Source organism: Ovis aries, chromosome 7, assembly GCF_016772045.2.
Source record: "Ovis aries strain OAR_USU_Benz2616 breed Rambouillet chromosome 7, ARS-UI_Ramb_v3.0, whole genome shotgun sequence".
NCBI classification, from domain to species: domain Eukaryota; kingdom Metazoa; phylum Chordata; class Mammalia; order Artiodactyla; family Bovidae; genus Ovis; species Ovis aries.
This window is the reverse complement of record NC_056060.1, coordinates 22,331,021-22,348,200: the sequence shown is the minus strand read 5'-3', so window position 1 is coordinate 22,348,200 and position 17,180 is coordinate 22,331,021. Positions and strand designations below refer to the sequence as shown.

At 41.3% G+C, this 17,180-nt stretch overlaps 1 gene segment (V, D, J or C); it reads left to right on the top strand.

Annotated features, from left to right (window-relative positions):
- Nucleotides 1-848: 848 nt before the first annotated feature.
- Nucleotides 849-1,560, top strand: LOC132660102 (T cell receptor alpha variable 14/delta variable 4-like). The segment is given in 2 exon segments: nt 849-948; nt 1,127-1,560. Coding segments are annotated over 2 exon segments (489 nt in total).
- The last annotated feature ends 15,620 nt before the right edge of the window (nt 1,561-17,180 follow it).

Genomic DNA, 17,180 nt, shown 5'->3' with positions numbered 1-17,180 from the left:
TACACAGTCAAGCTGACATTATGTATCTGCCCAGGAAAGTATACAATACCATGATGTCTAGCATTTGCTTTAAATTAATCAGAATTGGGGGAGGTACATAAGATATGTAGGATGCTGGGCAAGCAGATTATTTAACTGGCCATGAGTCGATAATTGTGGAAGCAAGGTAATGGACATAGGTTGTTTTATCACACTATTCTCTCTTCTTTTGTTGATGTTTGAATTCTCCATAATAAAATACTTCAAAAGAAACCTGGTTAACATAAAAACAAGTCATCAGAAATGCATAGACTCCTATTTACAATCTTCACTAAATTGTATTTAAATTAGGCAAAACAAATATAATGATACAATGTCAACCAATGATATTTAAACAAACTAAGGTACACTTACACAACAGAGTAGTACAAAGCTGTAAAAATCACATTCTAACATACAATTGAATGACATGATGGTATTCGTAAACACAATGACAAACAAGTGAGGGTTTCAACATGATCTCAGTTCCTTTAAAGTATGCACATTTGCAAAGATGCTAAAAGAAATATAATGAAATGTTAACAGTATATATCTCTGGGGGGTGAAATAGTTGAACTTTATTATCTCTGCTATACTTTTTATACTTGTTAGTTCTATGTTTATCATTTTCCTTATAACAAAAAATATACTATATGTTATATATTTATTAAAGAAAAGTAGCAAGCCTGGAGGAAGACAGGTGGGAGGGTAAGCACAGACAGCAGGTGACATGACTAAGCCTGCACAGGCAGAAACCCCATTTCCGGCTCTGCAGCAGAAAGGCCACAGGACCGCCCAGCTCCAGAGACACTGACAGGGCCTGGCAGGTGGCAGGCAAAATAAGAGCCACTTCACTAGTGGGAAGAACCCCAAGGATGCAGTCTGGACCACCTGCTCTCCTGTGCGCAGTTGTGGCCCTCATCTGCCTTGGTAGGGAGCTCCCCAACCCTGCAGCTGGGGCTTGAGGAAGGAGATTTGGGAAAGAAGTTAGAATAGAATCCTACAATGCTTTTCTCTGCTTTATTTCCTGGGTCAAAACTTGGCTACTGTAGCAGCTTTCTTGTGAGCATCACCAACAAATAAATCATTTTTCCCTTCTTTTCTACAGGTTCCGACAATGTTGAGAGCGCTGATGTACCTACAGTGTATAAAAAAGAGGGGGAATCTGTGACCGTGGAATGCAAGTTCTCAGTCAGCTATACATACTATATGATGTACTGGTATCGACAGCCTTCCAGCGGAGAGATGATTTACATGATTAATATTTATTCTCAAAGCAAGCAGACAAGGGAAGGACGATACTCTGTGGAATTTTACAAACCCAACCAAATGCTGAAACTCACCATCTCAGCCTTGACGCTGAGTGACTCGGCCGTCTATTTCTGTGGTGTCAGAGAGTTCCACGGTGAGGGTAGTGACAGGAAGCACCTTACAAAAACCCCCAGGGCTCAGCTCGAGACAGCCACCTGCTCCAGGAGAAGACAACCCGCAGAACAGGAAGAGGGAAGACACAGGCACGATGGGTGGTTCTGCTGGATCTAGAGAGAGGCTAATGAATGTTCTCAAAACAGTCTTCCCACATTTGGTATCAAAGAAAGAGCCGTGGTTACGAGACCCCAGCCTCCAGAGCATTTTCATCTCTGTGTCTGGTGTCTAAGTATAGCCCATCAAGGCATGCCTCTGTCATTTCTGCTTGCCCAACATCCACACCCCTTTTCTGGTGACAGCACCTTGATCTTCTCTGGATAAACAAGCTTCCCCTCCTCCTAGGCCTCCCAGGTGGTGTAGCGTTTAAGAATCCGCCTGCCAATGCAGGAGTCACAAGAGATGTGGGTTGGATCCCTGGGTCGGGAAGATCTTCTGGAGCAGGAAATGGCAACCCATGCCAGTATTCTTGCCTGGAAAATCCCATGGACAGAGGAGCCCTGTGAGCTACAGTCCATGGGGCCACAAAGAGTCAGACACAACTGAGCACAAGCAAACACACACCCCTCCTTCCACCCCACGTGTGGGTTTGGATGAAGCTGACCCCATCCTTGGATGCCCTGACCAATTAGCATAGTTCATCTCGTTGACCACAGTGATTGGTTCAAGGATGCATATATGATCCAAGCCCACATCCCAAATGTAATACGGAACTTTTGGGAATGCTGCTGGAGATTAAGAGGTCAGGATGTTGTTAAAAAGCAATAACAAGCCCCAAGTGGAATCATTTGCCCCATCTCCCACAAAAGCAAATCAAGACTCAACTGTGGTTTCAACCTATTCCAGAAACATGACCTTTAAAACAGTCAAACTGAAATTTCCTGATTAATACCAGTGAGGTTATCTGTGATTAAAAAAAAAAAAAAAACCCTGCTATTCCCTTTCCCCATGAGAAAATGGTCCTGGCCTGAAACCATCTTTTCGGGGTTTTTTTCTCTTGCTAATACCTTCTCTTCCCTCCTTCCTTCTGCCTATAAAAACCTTTTACTTTGTACAACCCCATGTTTGCTACATGGGATGCTGCCTGATTCATGAATCATTGAAAACAGCCAATTAGATCTTCAGATTTACCCAGGTGAATTTTTTTTTAACAGTGTAAACCTAGAGCTGCCAGCAACCCTCTTGCCATCACAAGAGAAGAGCACGATTTTGAAAAGAGTGAAACTGAGCCACTGGAACGTTGTTCGAGGCCCTGGGCTCTGCTGTGATTAGAGAAGATCTACCTGGAATTTTCAGTCGAACAATTCAGCTACCTGAGCTTGGGTTCCACCAGAAGCGAACAAGGATTCAAGCACAAGTGGTTTAGTTAGGAAGTGATCCCAGGATGCATGGCAAGAGGTCTAGGCAGAGGGACAGGAAGGGAGTGAGCCAGGAAAGAGTGTGTGTTGTCAGGCCATCTGCCATTGGGCACCAGATGTTTAATCTTGCCAGGGAATCTTCTGGGAACCAGCGCAAAGCACTTATCTCCACTTATCTCTACTGGGGCCAAAGGAGCTAGGATACTGCTACCCCAATCCTGTGTGTCTTTGACAGAGGACAGCTCCAGTGGATGAGGGTATTAACTCCTCAGCACTGAAATCTGCCAAACTCAAGTGTTGGCAGAAGGAAGTGGGCAGTGTGCACTTTGAAATGATAAACATAAGGGAGTGAAGGTGGGATGTCACCAATGCGACACAATTAATCTCTTTTTTTTTGTAATCTATTATGAGTTGAGTTTTCCATTAATATTTTCAACCAAAAGACACAATGAAAAACACTAATAAAGACAGTCATGAGGTAAAATGAAATAAGCAAGCAAAATACTTCAAAATAACTTTTTAAAACTTTTGATGTGCTGCAATTCAGAAAGGATCCTGTCAAGGAGGGGAAATTTCCCCCTCTACCTTCCTTGAGTTCCTATGATTGGACTAGTAATAAAATTGACACAAGAAAGACTAACAGGAAAAAAAAAAGAAATATATTTTAATTTGTGCACACAGAGTTCTCATGTAAAGGGTACCTAAGAAGTGTCCAAAGCAGGGCAGTTTTATACTTTTTATTAGTAATTGTCAAATGCTCAATTAGTGAAGAATCTAAACAGAGTCTGGGCTTGGGGTAGTGAGGTAAAGAAGTAACAAGGTGTGTTTATGCAGATTTTTCTTCCAAATTCCCTATCTCTGGTGATAAGATGCAGGAAGGACACTTTTCACATAGAGGTTTATTTCCTACTTTCAGGGGGACAGAGGAGGGTCAGGATTTCCTTATTGCATCAGCTATTTCTCAAACAGCTTCAATTCAAAAGAATCAGGATGCCACCACAGCATACTTTGGGGCAGCAGCAGTGAGCCCCAGCTCTTCAGTTCTTCAAACTGTTCCAATTAGATGGGTCTGACATCACCCAGGGTGCTAAGGAAGAGGGACAGACTTAATACCTGTACCTGCATTGCTACGCTGTACATTTAATTGTTCTCTCACTTCCAGATCTTTCCTGTGCAGGGCCACCTTGCTTAGCGCTGCTCCATTCATCTCCCTACAGCGTCCCTCCTAAGAATCCTGCCTGCTCAAAGAGCTCAGATCCCTTGTAAGATTGCGCTTTCCCCAGCTCCCAAATTCTGCCCCTGCTGTTTGCTTTTCCAGCAATACACTTCCTCCCCACTTCTACCTTTTGAGGATCACCATCCTTCAAAACCGACTTCACATCTCTTCTTCGACATTCTTGAAAATGCTCCAGTAGCAAGGAGCAGGCCTGGATCCCATATCTTGGTTTCAAATATCACTTCTAATAAAAGGAACCAGAGATCCTTGGAGAAATGTCTAATTCAGAGGCTGGAGCAGGGAATATGCAGGATAATCCTGGAGTATGCCATCATGCTAAACACATACTCAAATCACAAAAACCAGTGCTAAGGCAATGTCAAAAGGACATAAGAGCCAACTGAAGAATCTCCCTGTGGCCAAAGCTGGAACACTTCGAGCAATGAAATAAATTAAGCAGTATTAAGTAGCAGCCTAAAGTAGAAAATAAATATCTAGAGTCATTGATATAAATAAATTATTACAAAAGTAAATGAGGGAAAATAGACAAATATCCCAAGCTGAAGAATTTCAAATGGTTTAAGTAGACATTCCACGCTCCGGAAGGTGGAGCATAACTCCCCACTCCTTAAGTATAAGCTGCACATAGTGACTTCCTTCCAAAGAGGACAGTAAGAAAAGGCAGGAAGAGTAACTGTGTAGAAGAGAAAACTTGACCAACACTATCTCAGCCAGGTAATCATGTTCAGCATCAACAGAAAGAAGTCACGATGACAGCAGGTCCCCTTGATATGAAATGATAAGAAGTGGCCGTTTACCTCTGTGATCTTCCTTCCCCAAACCCGTAACCCCAGTCTAATCATGAGGAAATTATCAAAGAACTCCTAAGTGAGGTAATTCTATGAAATACCTGGTTAATACTCCTCAAAACTCTTGTTGCTGTTCAGTCATTAAGTCATGTCCACTCTTTGTAATCCCATGGACTGCAGCACACCAGGCTTCCTTGTCCTCCACTAAAAACTCAAAACTACCCAGGACATCAAAAATAAGAAAAGTCTGAGAAATTGTCACAACCAAGACAAACCTGAGGAGACACGATGACTAGATGTAATGTGGCAGCCTCGATGGGATTTTGCAAACAGAAGAAGGACATTAGGTATAATCTAAGTGAATCTGATGAAGTATGAACTTAACAACATCAGTACTGGTTTATTATTTATGTTACAGTAACCACTGGAAGATGTTGTTGAGAAGGGGGTGCATGGACTGTGTGGAAACTATGTGTACTCTCTCTACAACTTTTCTGTAAATCCAAACTACTCTAAAATTTAAAGTTCACGTTAAAAACCTATGAAACTGTAGGTTTCATTTGACCTGATTTTTGTGGAGGGAAGATTATGATTTCATGTATAGTTGCATCATTATATATACATCAAAAAGTCTTGAACTGGACTGTTGAGTACATATCTGCCACCTACATGTGGCTGTTGAACACTCGGATTATAACTAGTTCAAACTGAGATGTGCTCTAAATGTGAAATATACACCAGGCTTCAAAGATTCAGTATGGAAAAAAAAAAAATTCAGTGATTTTTTTTTTTTACATTGACTCCCTATTGAAATGATATTTTGGATTTACTGGGCTAAATAAAATATATTATCAAAATTAATTTTATTTCTTCATGCTCTCTTTTAATATGGCTACTAAAACATTTTAAGCTGTGTGCATGGCTCACATCGCATTTCTGCTGATAGCAGTGGTCTAAAAAGATAGACATGAAATGTTAACAACAGTTACTCCTCATAATAAGATTAAAAGTAACTTTCTTAGCTTTCTTTTTTTCCAAATTTTTCTTCAATACATATGCATTTTTGTATAATAAAAATAGTGATAAAATGAAAAGATATGAAGAACTACTACACTGAAATGTCACACTAAATGATGGAAGCACCAACTAGAAATGTCAAACCATAGAGTCCTTCCATTAATCAATTATTCATTCATTCATTTAAATGTACATATATTAAGTATATATGTGCAAGGCACTGGGACAGTTGGAATAGAAGCACAGAAAAGATGAGCTATAATTATCTCCTTCAAGGAGTTCACAGTCTACTTGGGAAGTTAGGCTCATAAATATTTCAAATATAGCAACATAATGTGGTCAGTGATACACCTATGATGATTTCAACTCTTCTCTCCTTCTTGCTTTAAATGCCACTTTTTTTTTCTGGTTCCAACATTAGTTTACTTCTCTGCCCACCCCATGATTGTAACTAATACTTATATGCTCATGACTAATACACCTCTGACCTTGATGAGGCCATAGGTACAAGTTGAAAAAAAAATGACTAGTGTAGCAGAATTGGGATCCATAGAAATCTGAGCCACTTGCTAATCCATTTAGCTGTACCTTCAAGAAATGCTCAAGCCCAGTCTATGTATACCAATCTCCCTCCTGTGCATGCCCAACTTTATAGTTTTGTGGGTCAAACTTTATAGTTTTGTGTATCTTGTAGGATAAGGAGGCAATTAATTCTCTGTGGAATAGAGTCAGATGGGGTTGGAGAGTTGATATATTTCTGGGGTGAAACACTGAAAATATATTGATGGCCCTCCCATATTTAAAGATTTATAAGATAAAGTAAATTACATTTGAAAGCTCCAGGCAGGTAGGTATAGAGAGAGAAAAAATAATTTTTCTTTACTGTTGTTCAGTCACCAAGTCATGTCCTCCTCATTGCAAACCCATGGACTGCAGCATGCCTGGCTTCCCTGTCCTTCACTAGCTCCTGGAGTTTGATCAAACTCATGTCCATTAAGTCAGTGATGCTATCTAACCATCTCATCCTCTGCCGCGCCCTTTTCCTCCTGCCCTCAATCTTTCCCAGCATCAGGGTATTTTCCAGTGAGTCAACTCTTCACATCAGGTGGCCAAAGTACTGGAGCTTCAGCTTCAGCATCAGTCCTTCCAATGAACATTCAGGGTTTATTTCCTTTAGGATTGACTGGTTTCATCTCCTCACTGTCCAAATCAGATATCAAGGGATTTGTTGACTTACTCCACCACCAATGAAACCACATTTGGAACAGCAGCTGTAATTGTATTCACCATCTGATAAAATTTACAGTAATCCTTTGTTATTCTTCAAGAGTCATCTATCTTCTTCTCAGGCCAATTAGTTGAGGTGAATGGAAATGTGATGGAAATTATCAACCCTGTATATTTTAAGTCCCTTATGGAGGCACTAATTTTTGTAGTTTCTCCAGGAATGCAGGATTACTTTGGATTTACTAGCAGGGAATTTAGAGGCAGTTCTAGCATCTTCTAAGTTGTCCTCACATATCAGATAACCAATATAGTGACTCTACCATTTGCTGAGTGTATCTTTTTCAATCAGACATTCTAGAACTTGGGAAATAACCATGGGGTGAGTTCAGAGCCTAGCTGCCTAGACTGTGAGATAGACCTGAACCAAAACACCATAACCACTCAACCTCAATAAAATCCTACTCTGACAAGCAGAAAAGAGTGGCAGATTGGGATTTCAAGATTTAGTGTCATTTCAGAGCCAGTGTCTAGATATCCCCCAAATTCTGATTATTTCCCTGCTCCAATGCACTATAACCTTGGCAAATGGTTGCAAGGCTTTGATGGGAAAGGAAAGAGAAAAAACTTGCAATATAAAGTTCTGGTCATGTAAATATAAATTAGAAAAACTGGCATTCTTTCCACATGTATGATATTTCATTATTTTGTACCTGTCAAATCTTGAGTCTAGTTACAGGTATAGAAGCAATGAAAGATGCTGAAGGTGGGTCTTGAGGAGTTTCAGCATTTCCACACAGGAGAGGAGGGTCATCATAGGTTCTCCAAGCAAAGGGGTACCAAACTCCTTGCACAGGGGAGGAAAGTCTGCTTCCTCTAGCAAAGGAGATTGAGGACCTCCCAGGGCCTTGGTTTGATCAGAATCTGCCCACATGTTGCCATCTCGATACTCGGGGTCCTATCTCTATGCCAATCAAGGGCCCTAATTTTAAATATAGTAAGACCCCAACATGTGAACCTTCAAGTTGTAAACTTTCAAAGATACGAACATGCCTTCGCATATCCAATATGTAAGTTAGTTCCTGTCTGGCATACATTGTCATGTGCCTATATCCTCTACAAGTGGTTTGTATAGAGTACTGTATTTCAAGCCCAGGATATATGGAAGCAAGCGTAAAAGCAGAGGTGATGTAACTGGTACTACTGTACTTTTGAAAGTACTCTACTGTTAGGTTAAAAATGTTTATTTTTGTGTTTATTTATGTATTATTTGTGTGCAAAGTATTATAAACCTATAACAATACAGTGTTACAGTCAGTTATGTTAGTTGGGTACCTAGGCTAACTTTGCTGGACTTATGAGCTAATTAGATTTATGAACATGCTCTCAGAATGGAGCATGTTTGTATGTAGGGGGCTTACTGTATAAGAGACTTTGAGTTAACTTGGTATTGTAATCCACCTGCTCGCGACATTAGTCTTTGAGTTTGGTTTTCAGAAATGTCAGATACTGCAACAACAAGAAATAAGGATTTTTCACAGCTGTCACAGAAACTTTCTAGTTCTTTGCCTAGACCTTAGGCTGAGATGTGTTGATATTACACCAAATTCATTATTTTCTTTCTCAAATTTCTTTATGGCACCTAGAAGCAACTCACGTTCCTTACACTCTTTATTTCTGCTAAAGTGTTCAATGATAACAGCTACCTGGCAATTCAGCACTTCCTTCTGTAAGCATCTGATGGCAGGGAGTACTACACCCCATTTACCAGTGGCAGTGGGATCACTGCACCTAGCAAAATCAGGGAATCGATACCAACTCCCCATCTGGAAGGTTCTGTTTAACTGAATCAGTTTCAGACCAGTAACTGTACCATTTAGGGTCAGCCAGGTTAGCAGGGGAGAAGGCAATGGCACCCCACTCCAGTACTCTTGCCTGGAAAATCCCATGGATGGAGGAGTCTGGTAGGCTGCAGTCCATGAGGTCACTAAGAGTCAGACACAACTTAGCGACTTCACTTTCACTTTTCACTTGCATGCATTGGAGAAGGAAATGGCAACCCAACCCAGTGTTCTTGCCTGGAGAATCCCAGGGACAGCGGAGCCTGGTAGGAGGCCATCTATGGGGTGGCACCGAGTTGGACACAACTGAAGCGACTTAGCAGCAGCAGCAGCAGGTTAGCAGAACCACTGTGAATGATGCAGAATATAGGAGCAAGGATTCATTACAGGAATTAGACCTTACAAGCACAGGAGGAGCTGGAGAAGGGAAGGTCTGGAAAAAGGGAGTCAGAGGATCAAAAAGGGGTCATTAAGCTACCTGCATGAAGCAGCAGTACAAACAGGCTGGGGCTTGAAGGAAAATCTAAGTACCTAAGCCCTTTCAAAGGAAGTCAGTCCTGAATATTCATTGGAAGGACTGATGCTGACACTGACGCTCCAACATTCTGGCCACGTGATACAAAGAACGGACTCACTGGAAAAGACCCAGATGCTGGGAAAGATTGAAGCCAGGAGAAGGAGACAACTGAGGATGAGATGGTTAGACGGCATCACCGACTCAATGGACATGAGTTTGAGCAAACTCTGGGAGTTGGTGTTGGACAGGGAGGCCTGGAGTGCTGCAGTCCATGGGGTCGCAGAGAGTCAGACACGACAGAGTGACTGTATGACTGAAGCACTTGCAGCCACCAAAATGGGACCGTGAAGAAGAACTCATGGAGAGGTGGACAGTAAGCTGCTATCTCTTGGGTGGATACACAGCCAGGCATCTGGTGATGGGCCTGGGGTAACTGTTCATAGGCAGAGCCAAGAGCCAGAAAGATTAGCTGGCATAGAATGGAGCAGAAGAAGGACAAAGTGGGACCCACCTAGCACCCCAGCATCTGTCACTGCACCTGACCGCAGTGACCTTCTAAGAGTGTAATAGGGAAGAACAAACCTGACTCCGTACTGGATCTGTTTTTCACTTGATCTTTTGTATTCTATTGTTTTTGCCACAAGTTAAAAATGTTGCCTATAACCTGAAACATACAGGGTGGCCCATTCTCAAGGCTCTGACCTTTAAAGTGTAACACTTTTCCATTCAAAAAAAGATAAAAATCTGTAGAACTCAGAATAACGTTTGTCTTGTTGGAGGCTTATAGGAACATAGTGACTGGACATCTGTGGACAGTTACGAGAACCAAGGACTCTGCCATGAAGAAGCTTGCAGGAACCGACCACTCCACCACCACCACTGCCACCCCTTTTAGTATAAATGAAGCCCAAACTCTAACGTGGGGAACATGTTTCTTTGGGACACAAGTCCACTATCTTTGCAGTCTGCTGGCTTTCTGAATAAAGTCACTATTATTTGCCCCAACAACGTATCTCTTGATTTACTGGCCTGTCACGTGGTGAGCAGTATGAGCTTGGACTCAGTGACAATAGGAATTGTCACTGCTTCCCTTCTGCCTTCCAGATCTTATGCAACTTCATCATACGCCCATCTCTGATGCAGAACTTCACACAGAAGAGGGTTCTGGGAAACATAGTTGTCTGAGTAGTTGACCAGTACAAACCTGCACTCCTTATCTCAGATATCAGAAGACAGTCAGTATGGGCAGAAAGAAATCTAGAGAAGCCCCTGGGAGCTCTTTGGTGACCTTGTGGCTGTGGATCACCTGTGATTTGGGAAATTCCTGAAGATGGCATTTCAGGCCCACAGAGAACTTTCCTCTCAGCGATGCAAATGTCAGTATGGATATACTGGGAGTCCTTCTGGAGACAGTGAAACTGAAAGAAACGCTATAGGATATGATGAACAAAAGGCTTGTTTCCTCTGTGTGACCTGGTCTTCCAGAAAGGGGGCGAACATAAAAGGAGCGTGAACACAATTCCAGGGCCCTATAAATTCTGAAATGCAGAGAATTTTATTCTGAACTATGTACACAAACAGTGCTTGCCTTTTATCATTTCAGGCAGGATCTCTGCAAACGAGAGAGAGATGGAGTAGAAGATTCATAACGCAGCTCAGTGAAGATGCTTTCCTCCTTTTGCAGATCCTGGTTCCCCTGCTCAAAGTTCCAGCTGCCCACAGTTACACAACAGTCACACAGCAATTCCCCCATCACCTGCCTCCTGTATCTGCATTCTATGACCCGGACTCCACCTCCTTACCTGCCATGGACACTGGCCACAGTGGTAGAACCAGAGAACAGACACACAAAAAAAATATGCAAAAGGAAACAGAGTTTCCAATATCACAGCAATGTTCCTCAACTAGAGTCCATAACGTTCTTTAAACATGTAGAAAAATAAACTGGTATTTAAACTCCATGTGCTTATTACTGCTCTTATACCAACTACAAAAAAATGCAAGTTAAACATGCACAAAACTTTAAAACCAGTAAAACTTTACTGATTTTAATTTATGATGTTTTGCTAAAACTAAATCATCAATTTGGAGCTGTATATATTTATATATATATAAATCCCTGGAAGTGAGCATGGCACCCCACTCCAGTACTCTTGCCTGGAGAATCCCATGGATGGAGAAACCTGGTGGGTTACAGTCCATGGGGTCACACAGAGTCAGACACAACTGAAGCAACATATAAATCCCTGGAGGAGGACACGGCAACCCAGTGCAATAGTCTTTCTTAGAAAATCCCAAGGACAGAGGAGGCTGGCAGGCTACAGTCCATAGGGTCGCAAAGAGTTGGATATGACAAGTGACTTAGCAGGCACATACACATACATAGTCGTGTTAGATTTTACTTATCGGTTTGATTCTTCTGATTTTCATCACTGTTAGTTTTCCTTTGTTCAAAAATAAATCTGTGGACTCCCTGGTGGTCCAGTGGTTAAGAATCTGCCCTGCAATGCAGAGGATAGCAGTTCTATCTCTGGTCTGGGAAGATGCTACATGTCATGGGGCAACTAAGCCCATGCACTGCAACTACTGAGGCCACGCACTGCAACTACTAAAGCTCACAGGCCCAGAAGTCTGCGCCTTGCAGAAGAGCAGTCATCACAGTAAGCAGCCCGCACACCGCAACTAGAGAGTAGCCCTCATGCAGCAACAACGGCCCAGCAAAGCCTAAATAAATAAATCCATATTGAATTGTTAATCATTCACTGGATGGGTTGATGAATTTACTGTGCACCAACAGTACAATTCATGGCAAATAGATGGGGAAACAGAGGCTGACTTTATTTTTGGGGGCTCCAAAATCATTGCAGATGGTGATTGCAACCATGAAGTTAAAAGACACTTACTGCTTGGAAGGAAAGTTATGACCAACCTAGACAGCATATTAAAAAGCAGAGACATTACTTTGCCAACAAAGGTCCATCTAGTCAAGTCTATGATTTTTCAGTGGTCATGTATGGATGTGAGAGTTGGACTATAAAGAAAGCTAAGAGCTGAAGAATTGATGCTTTTGAACTGTGGTGTTGGAGAAGACTCTTGAGAGTCCCTTGGACTGCAAGGAGATCCAACCAGTCCATCCTAAAGGAGATCAGTCCTGGGTGTTCATTGGAAGGACTGATGTTGAAGCTGAAACTCCAATACTTTGGCCACCTGATGCAAAGAACTGACTCATCTGAAAAGACACTGATGTTGGGAAAGATTGATGGCGGGAGGAGAAGGGGACGACAGAGGATGAGATGGTTGGATGGCATCACCAACTCAATGGACATGAGTTTGGGTAAACTCTGGGAATTGGTGATGGACAGGGAGGCCTGGCGTGCTGCAGTTCATGGGGTTGCAAAGAGTTGGACACCACTGAGTGACTTCACTTTCACTTTTCACTTTCATGCATTGGAGAAGGAAATGGCAACCCACTCCAGTGTTCTTGCCTGGAGAATCCCAGGGACGGGGGAGCCTGGTGGGCTGCCATCTATGGGGTCGCACAGAGTCAGACACGACTGAAGCGACTTAGCAGCAGCAGCAGCATACTTATTACTAAGCAATTGTAGCTAAATTATTTATACAAAAGATGAACTGTGCACAATATAGTCATGCAAATGGTGAATATGGAACCAATCATACATTGAGTTTTACATGCTTATAGCATTCAACTTGTGATAATTCCATTTCCATAATTGTTTTCTATTCAAATTACCTGACATCACTTGCCCTTCTTTTAGTGCTAACGTTACTGAAAAAGCAAAAGAGGGCATCGGAGTCTTGCGGCAGTATTTGCTTGTACGATCACCTAAGATAAGGCCCAATATGATTCAGCTGCATTTTATAAGAAATATTCATTTCTTACAATCTTGCATATAATTCAAGGCTGATTTTCCCACAAGAAAAAAATGGGGAATTAATTTATAAAACCAATATATCTAACATTGCAACATACTTCTGTTTTGATGATGCTCTTTATTTCCTTAGTACTATCTATAATATTTAGCAATTGCTCTTCTTTAAATTAATGATAAAGTACACTAAGGCATTGTTGGGCTTTCTTCATGGCACCAAATTACAGCTAACATCTGTCTAAAATGTACACATTTTCAACATGAGTTTTCATACCAACATGAGTTTTTGTACCAACTCTTAGTAAATGCTAATATAAAAAGACGTAAAACAATTTAAAAACTTTAGTTACAATTAAAAATAGTAACATTAAAGAAACCAATATCTCTTCCAGCTATTTTCAGAAAGCAAAAAGTAGAACATAAGGTACTATTAATAACAGTCAATGTCTGATTACTTCCCTTATAAGCTAAAGTGGCGCCACCATGTGGCAGGCGTGAAAAAAAAGCTTAAACTGGTTCAACTGAAAGTTACACAAATCTTAATTTATGTTTAGTAAGAACTACTAAAGGCAATGGCACCCCACTCCAGCATTTTCGCCTGGAAAATCCCATGGACGGAGGAGCCTGGTAGGCTGCGGTCTATGGGGTCGCACAGAGTCGGGCACGACTGAGCGACTTCACTTTCACTTTTCTCTTTCATCCATTGGAGAAGGAAATGGCAACCCACTCCAGTGTTCTTGCCTGGAGAATCCCAGGGACGGGGGAGCCTGGTGAGCTGCCGTCTATGGGGTCGCACAGAGTCGGACACGACTGAAGTGACTTAACAGTAAGAACTACAATATTACAAGTTTTGCTCATAATATATATGGGTTAATTAATTTTTATATCACACCACTTAAATTTCACATAGTTTATGAAGCCCAACTGCATGTTTTAGACTATCATTCTGTTGAAACACGTTTTTAATTCTCATAAAAACATGAAGACCCATAAAAATTCCAGAGATACATATACTTCAAATATGATAAATACAAAGTATAAATAAGTGTTTAAAAGCAATTTTTAAATAATCCCTGTTACTATTACAATTTGCATACAGATCTTGGAAATGTCTTAAAATCAATAATTTTGTCTCTGTAAAAAGAACATTATTCAAAAAAAGGACAATAACTTAATAAAATGTGGAATACTAGTTTTGTCACTACCATATAAAATTGATAAGTTCTTTTCTTCCTAAATTTTTCAATCAGAAATTTAAATAGTCTAAATTTTTGCTATATTTAAGATATAATTTATTGCTTTGTTCATTTCTTTGTTAAACCAGCAAAATGTAAGCTGATTGTTAAAATTAGCTGTTCCTGACTAGTCACTCAGTCATGTCCAGCTCTTTGCGACCCCATGGACTGTGGACCACCAGGCTCTTCTGTCTATGAGATTTTTCAGTCTATGAGAATACTAGAGTGGGTTGCCATTTCCTCCTCCAGGGGAACTTTCTGACCCAGGAATTGAACTGGGGTCTCCTGTATTGCAGACAGATTCTTTACCAGCTGAGCTAACAGGGAAGGTCCCCCCAAACTAGCTGGTAACCGTATTATAATTTTTTAATTCCGTAGGAAATTGTCTCATTATTAAGTACTCAATATCACAGCTCATAGGAATAGGGTGATTATTGTTTTCCTTCAACTCTTTTGTATTTTACAAATTTTCCATATAAGAAATATACTAATTTTATGATAAAAATTGAAACTTCTAAAAGAATAAATGTTCATGTTAGAAAAGAAACGGAGAAGGCACCCACTCCATTACTCTTGCCTGGAAAATCCTATGGACGGAGGAGCCTGGTGGGCTGCAGTTCATGGGGTTGCGAAGAGTAAGACATGACTGAGCGACTTCCCTTCACTTTTCACTTTCATGCATTGGAGAAGGAAATGGCAACCCACTCCAGTGTTTGCCTGGAGAATCCCAGGGATGGGGGAGCCTGGAGGGCTGCCGTCTATGGGGTCGCACAGAGTCGGACACGACTGAAGCGACTTAGCAGCAGCAGCAGTAGCAGCAGAAAAGAAATAACAAAATTATTTATTTAGAGTATAACATACAATAAACAAAAATTGACATCTATTTTACCCCGGTAGTGAGAAGAATAGGAGAGGCTGAGTTATCTTTCCTACCACAACACAAAAGCCTGTGTTGATAAATATTAATATCGGAAATGAACATATTCTGTGACTCAGCAACTACTGGGTCCAAGTCTTAGTATCACCTTCATTGTAAAAGAAAGCATGTACAATACTGCTGCAATTTGGCGTCATAAGAAGCTGCAAATAACATAATCATATGCCAACAATGATGCAACAAATTATGTGCATGTGTGTGTGCGCACACACACAATACACACACACACCTCTGCTATCCGACTTCTTCTATATCGAGCTCTCTGAAACGCACAGGCCATCAGTATTTTCTCTCTATAGCTTTCCTCAGAGATGTCCTTGCTCAAGCGTTGAGTTGAGGTGATAACCTTCCAGCATTAGTTGTTTCATATTTTGTTTTCCTGGTTGCACTTCTCCCTTTAAAGTTTGCAAGGCAGCACCGGATTTATTTCTTCCCTATCTGCTCCATTTGTTGTCTTCATTAGGATGAGCGTATTCTACTCAGTCTTTTCCCAATTTATTAAAATATTTTCCCTTTGCTTAAAAAGTTACAGACAACACATGTTTTCCAGGTGCCTTTGGGTAGCAGTAGGGTTTGCTGATGGCTAGAGGAGGCTGAAGTTGAGTCACTAGACCTCGATCTATAGAACCGAGCAACCACATGTTCTTCATGAACCCAGAGGTGACCAGCACATCAGTGGCAAACTTAAAATATCTAAACTGGGATGAGGTTCAGACTTAAAACCAAATGCCAGTGTATTTGCTCTTTTAGTCCCTGTCCAAGGCACTCCTTCCTTTGCTTATTATGATACTTTGGAAGCCAAATTATTGATAATAAACTTGTTTGCTGTGAATATGGGAAGTTAAACAGCTGGGGAGGGGTTATTATATTTCTCCTTGTTGTTGTTGTTGTTGTTTAGTCGTGAAGTGGTGTCTGACTCTTAGCGACCCTGTGGGCTGTAGCCTGCCAGTTTCCTCTGTCCACGGGATTTGCCAGAGAAGAATACCGGAGTGGGTTGCCATTTCCTTCTTCAAGGGATCTTCCCAATCCAGGTATCGAACCCATGTGTCCGGCATTGGCAGGTGGATTCTTTACTGCGGAACCACCAGGGAAGCCCTGTATTTCCCTTAAGCTCTAACAAAACACCATGAAGAACATACCTCCTAAAAAAAACACCAGGCAACCGGATTTTATATGCATTCATAGTTTTAACATCTCTTGCTCTGGATAGTGCTGGCTACTGTCCTCCTGTGGGTTATTATTTCCTTAGGGACATAATGCTAGAGTCAATTTGGAACCTAAATCATTTTTCCTGTGGCACTGGGAAGCATTGTGTCTCCTCCCTTTATACATTAATTTAATTAGACAAATTTTCAGTCTCTCACTATCAGCCTACAGTCCATCTACCTTCTCAACCCTGTGAGGAGCCTTATCGCACAAAGAAAAATGGTACCATGTGTTATATCCAGAGCTCCTGCAGCACGTTAGTAGTCAGGAGACACCTGACTGTCAAAGCTGCTGATAAAACCAACCCGAATCCAAGCCCCAAGTCAAGTCTTCTTTCCAACATAGAACTATTCCTCCTATACCCAAATTGTGCCCACTCCCTCTGAAACAGGAAAGAAAACGAATTTCTTATGTAAAGGCAGTAAGCAAAACTATCAGCTGCTGCTATCACTTCAGTCATGTCCGACTCTGTGCGACCCCATAGATG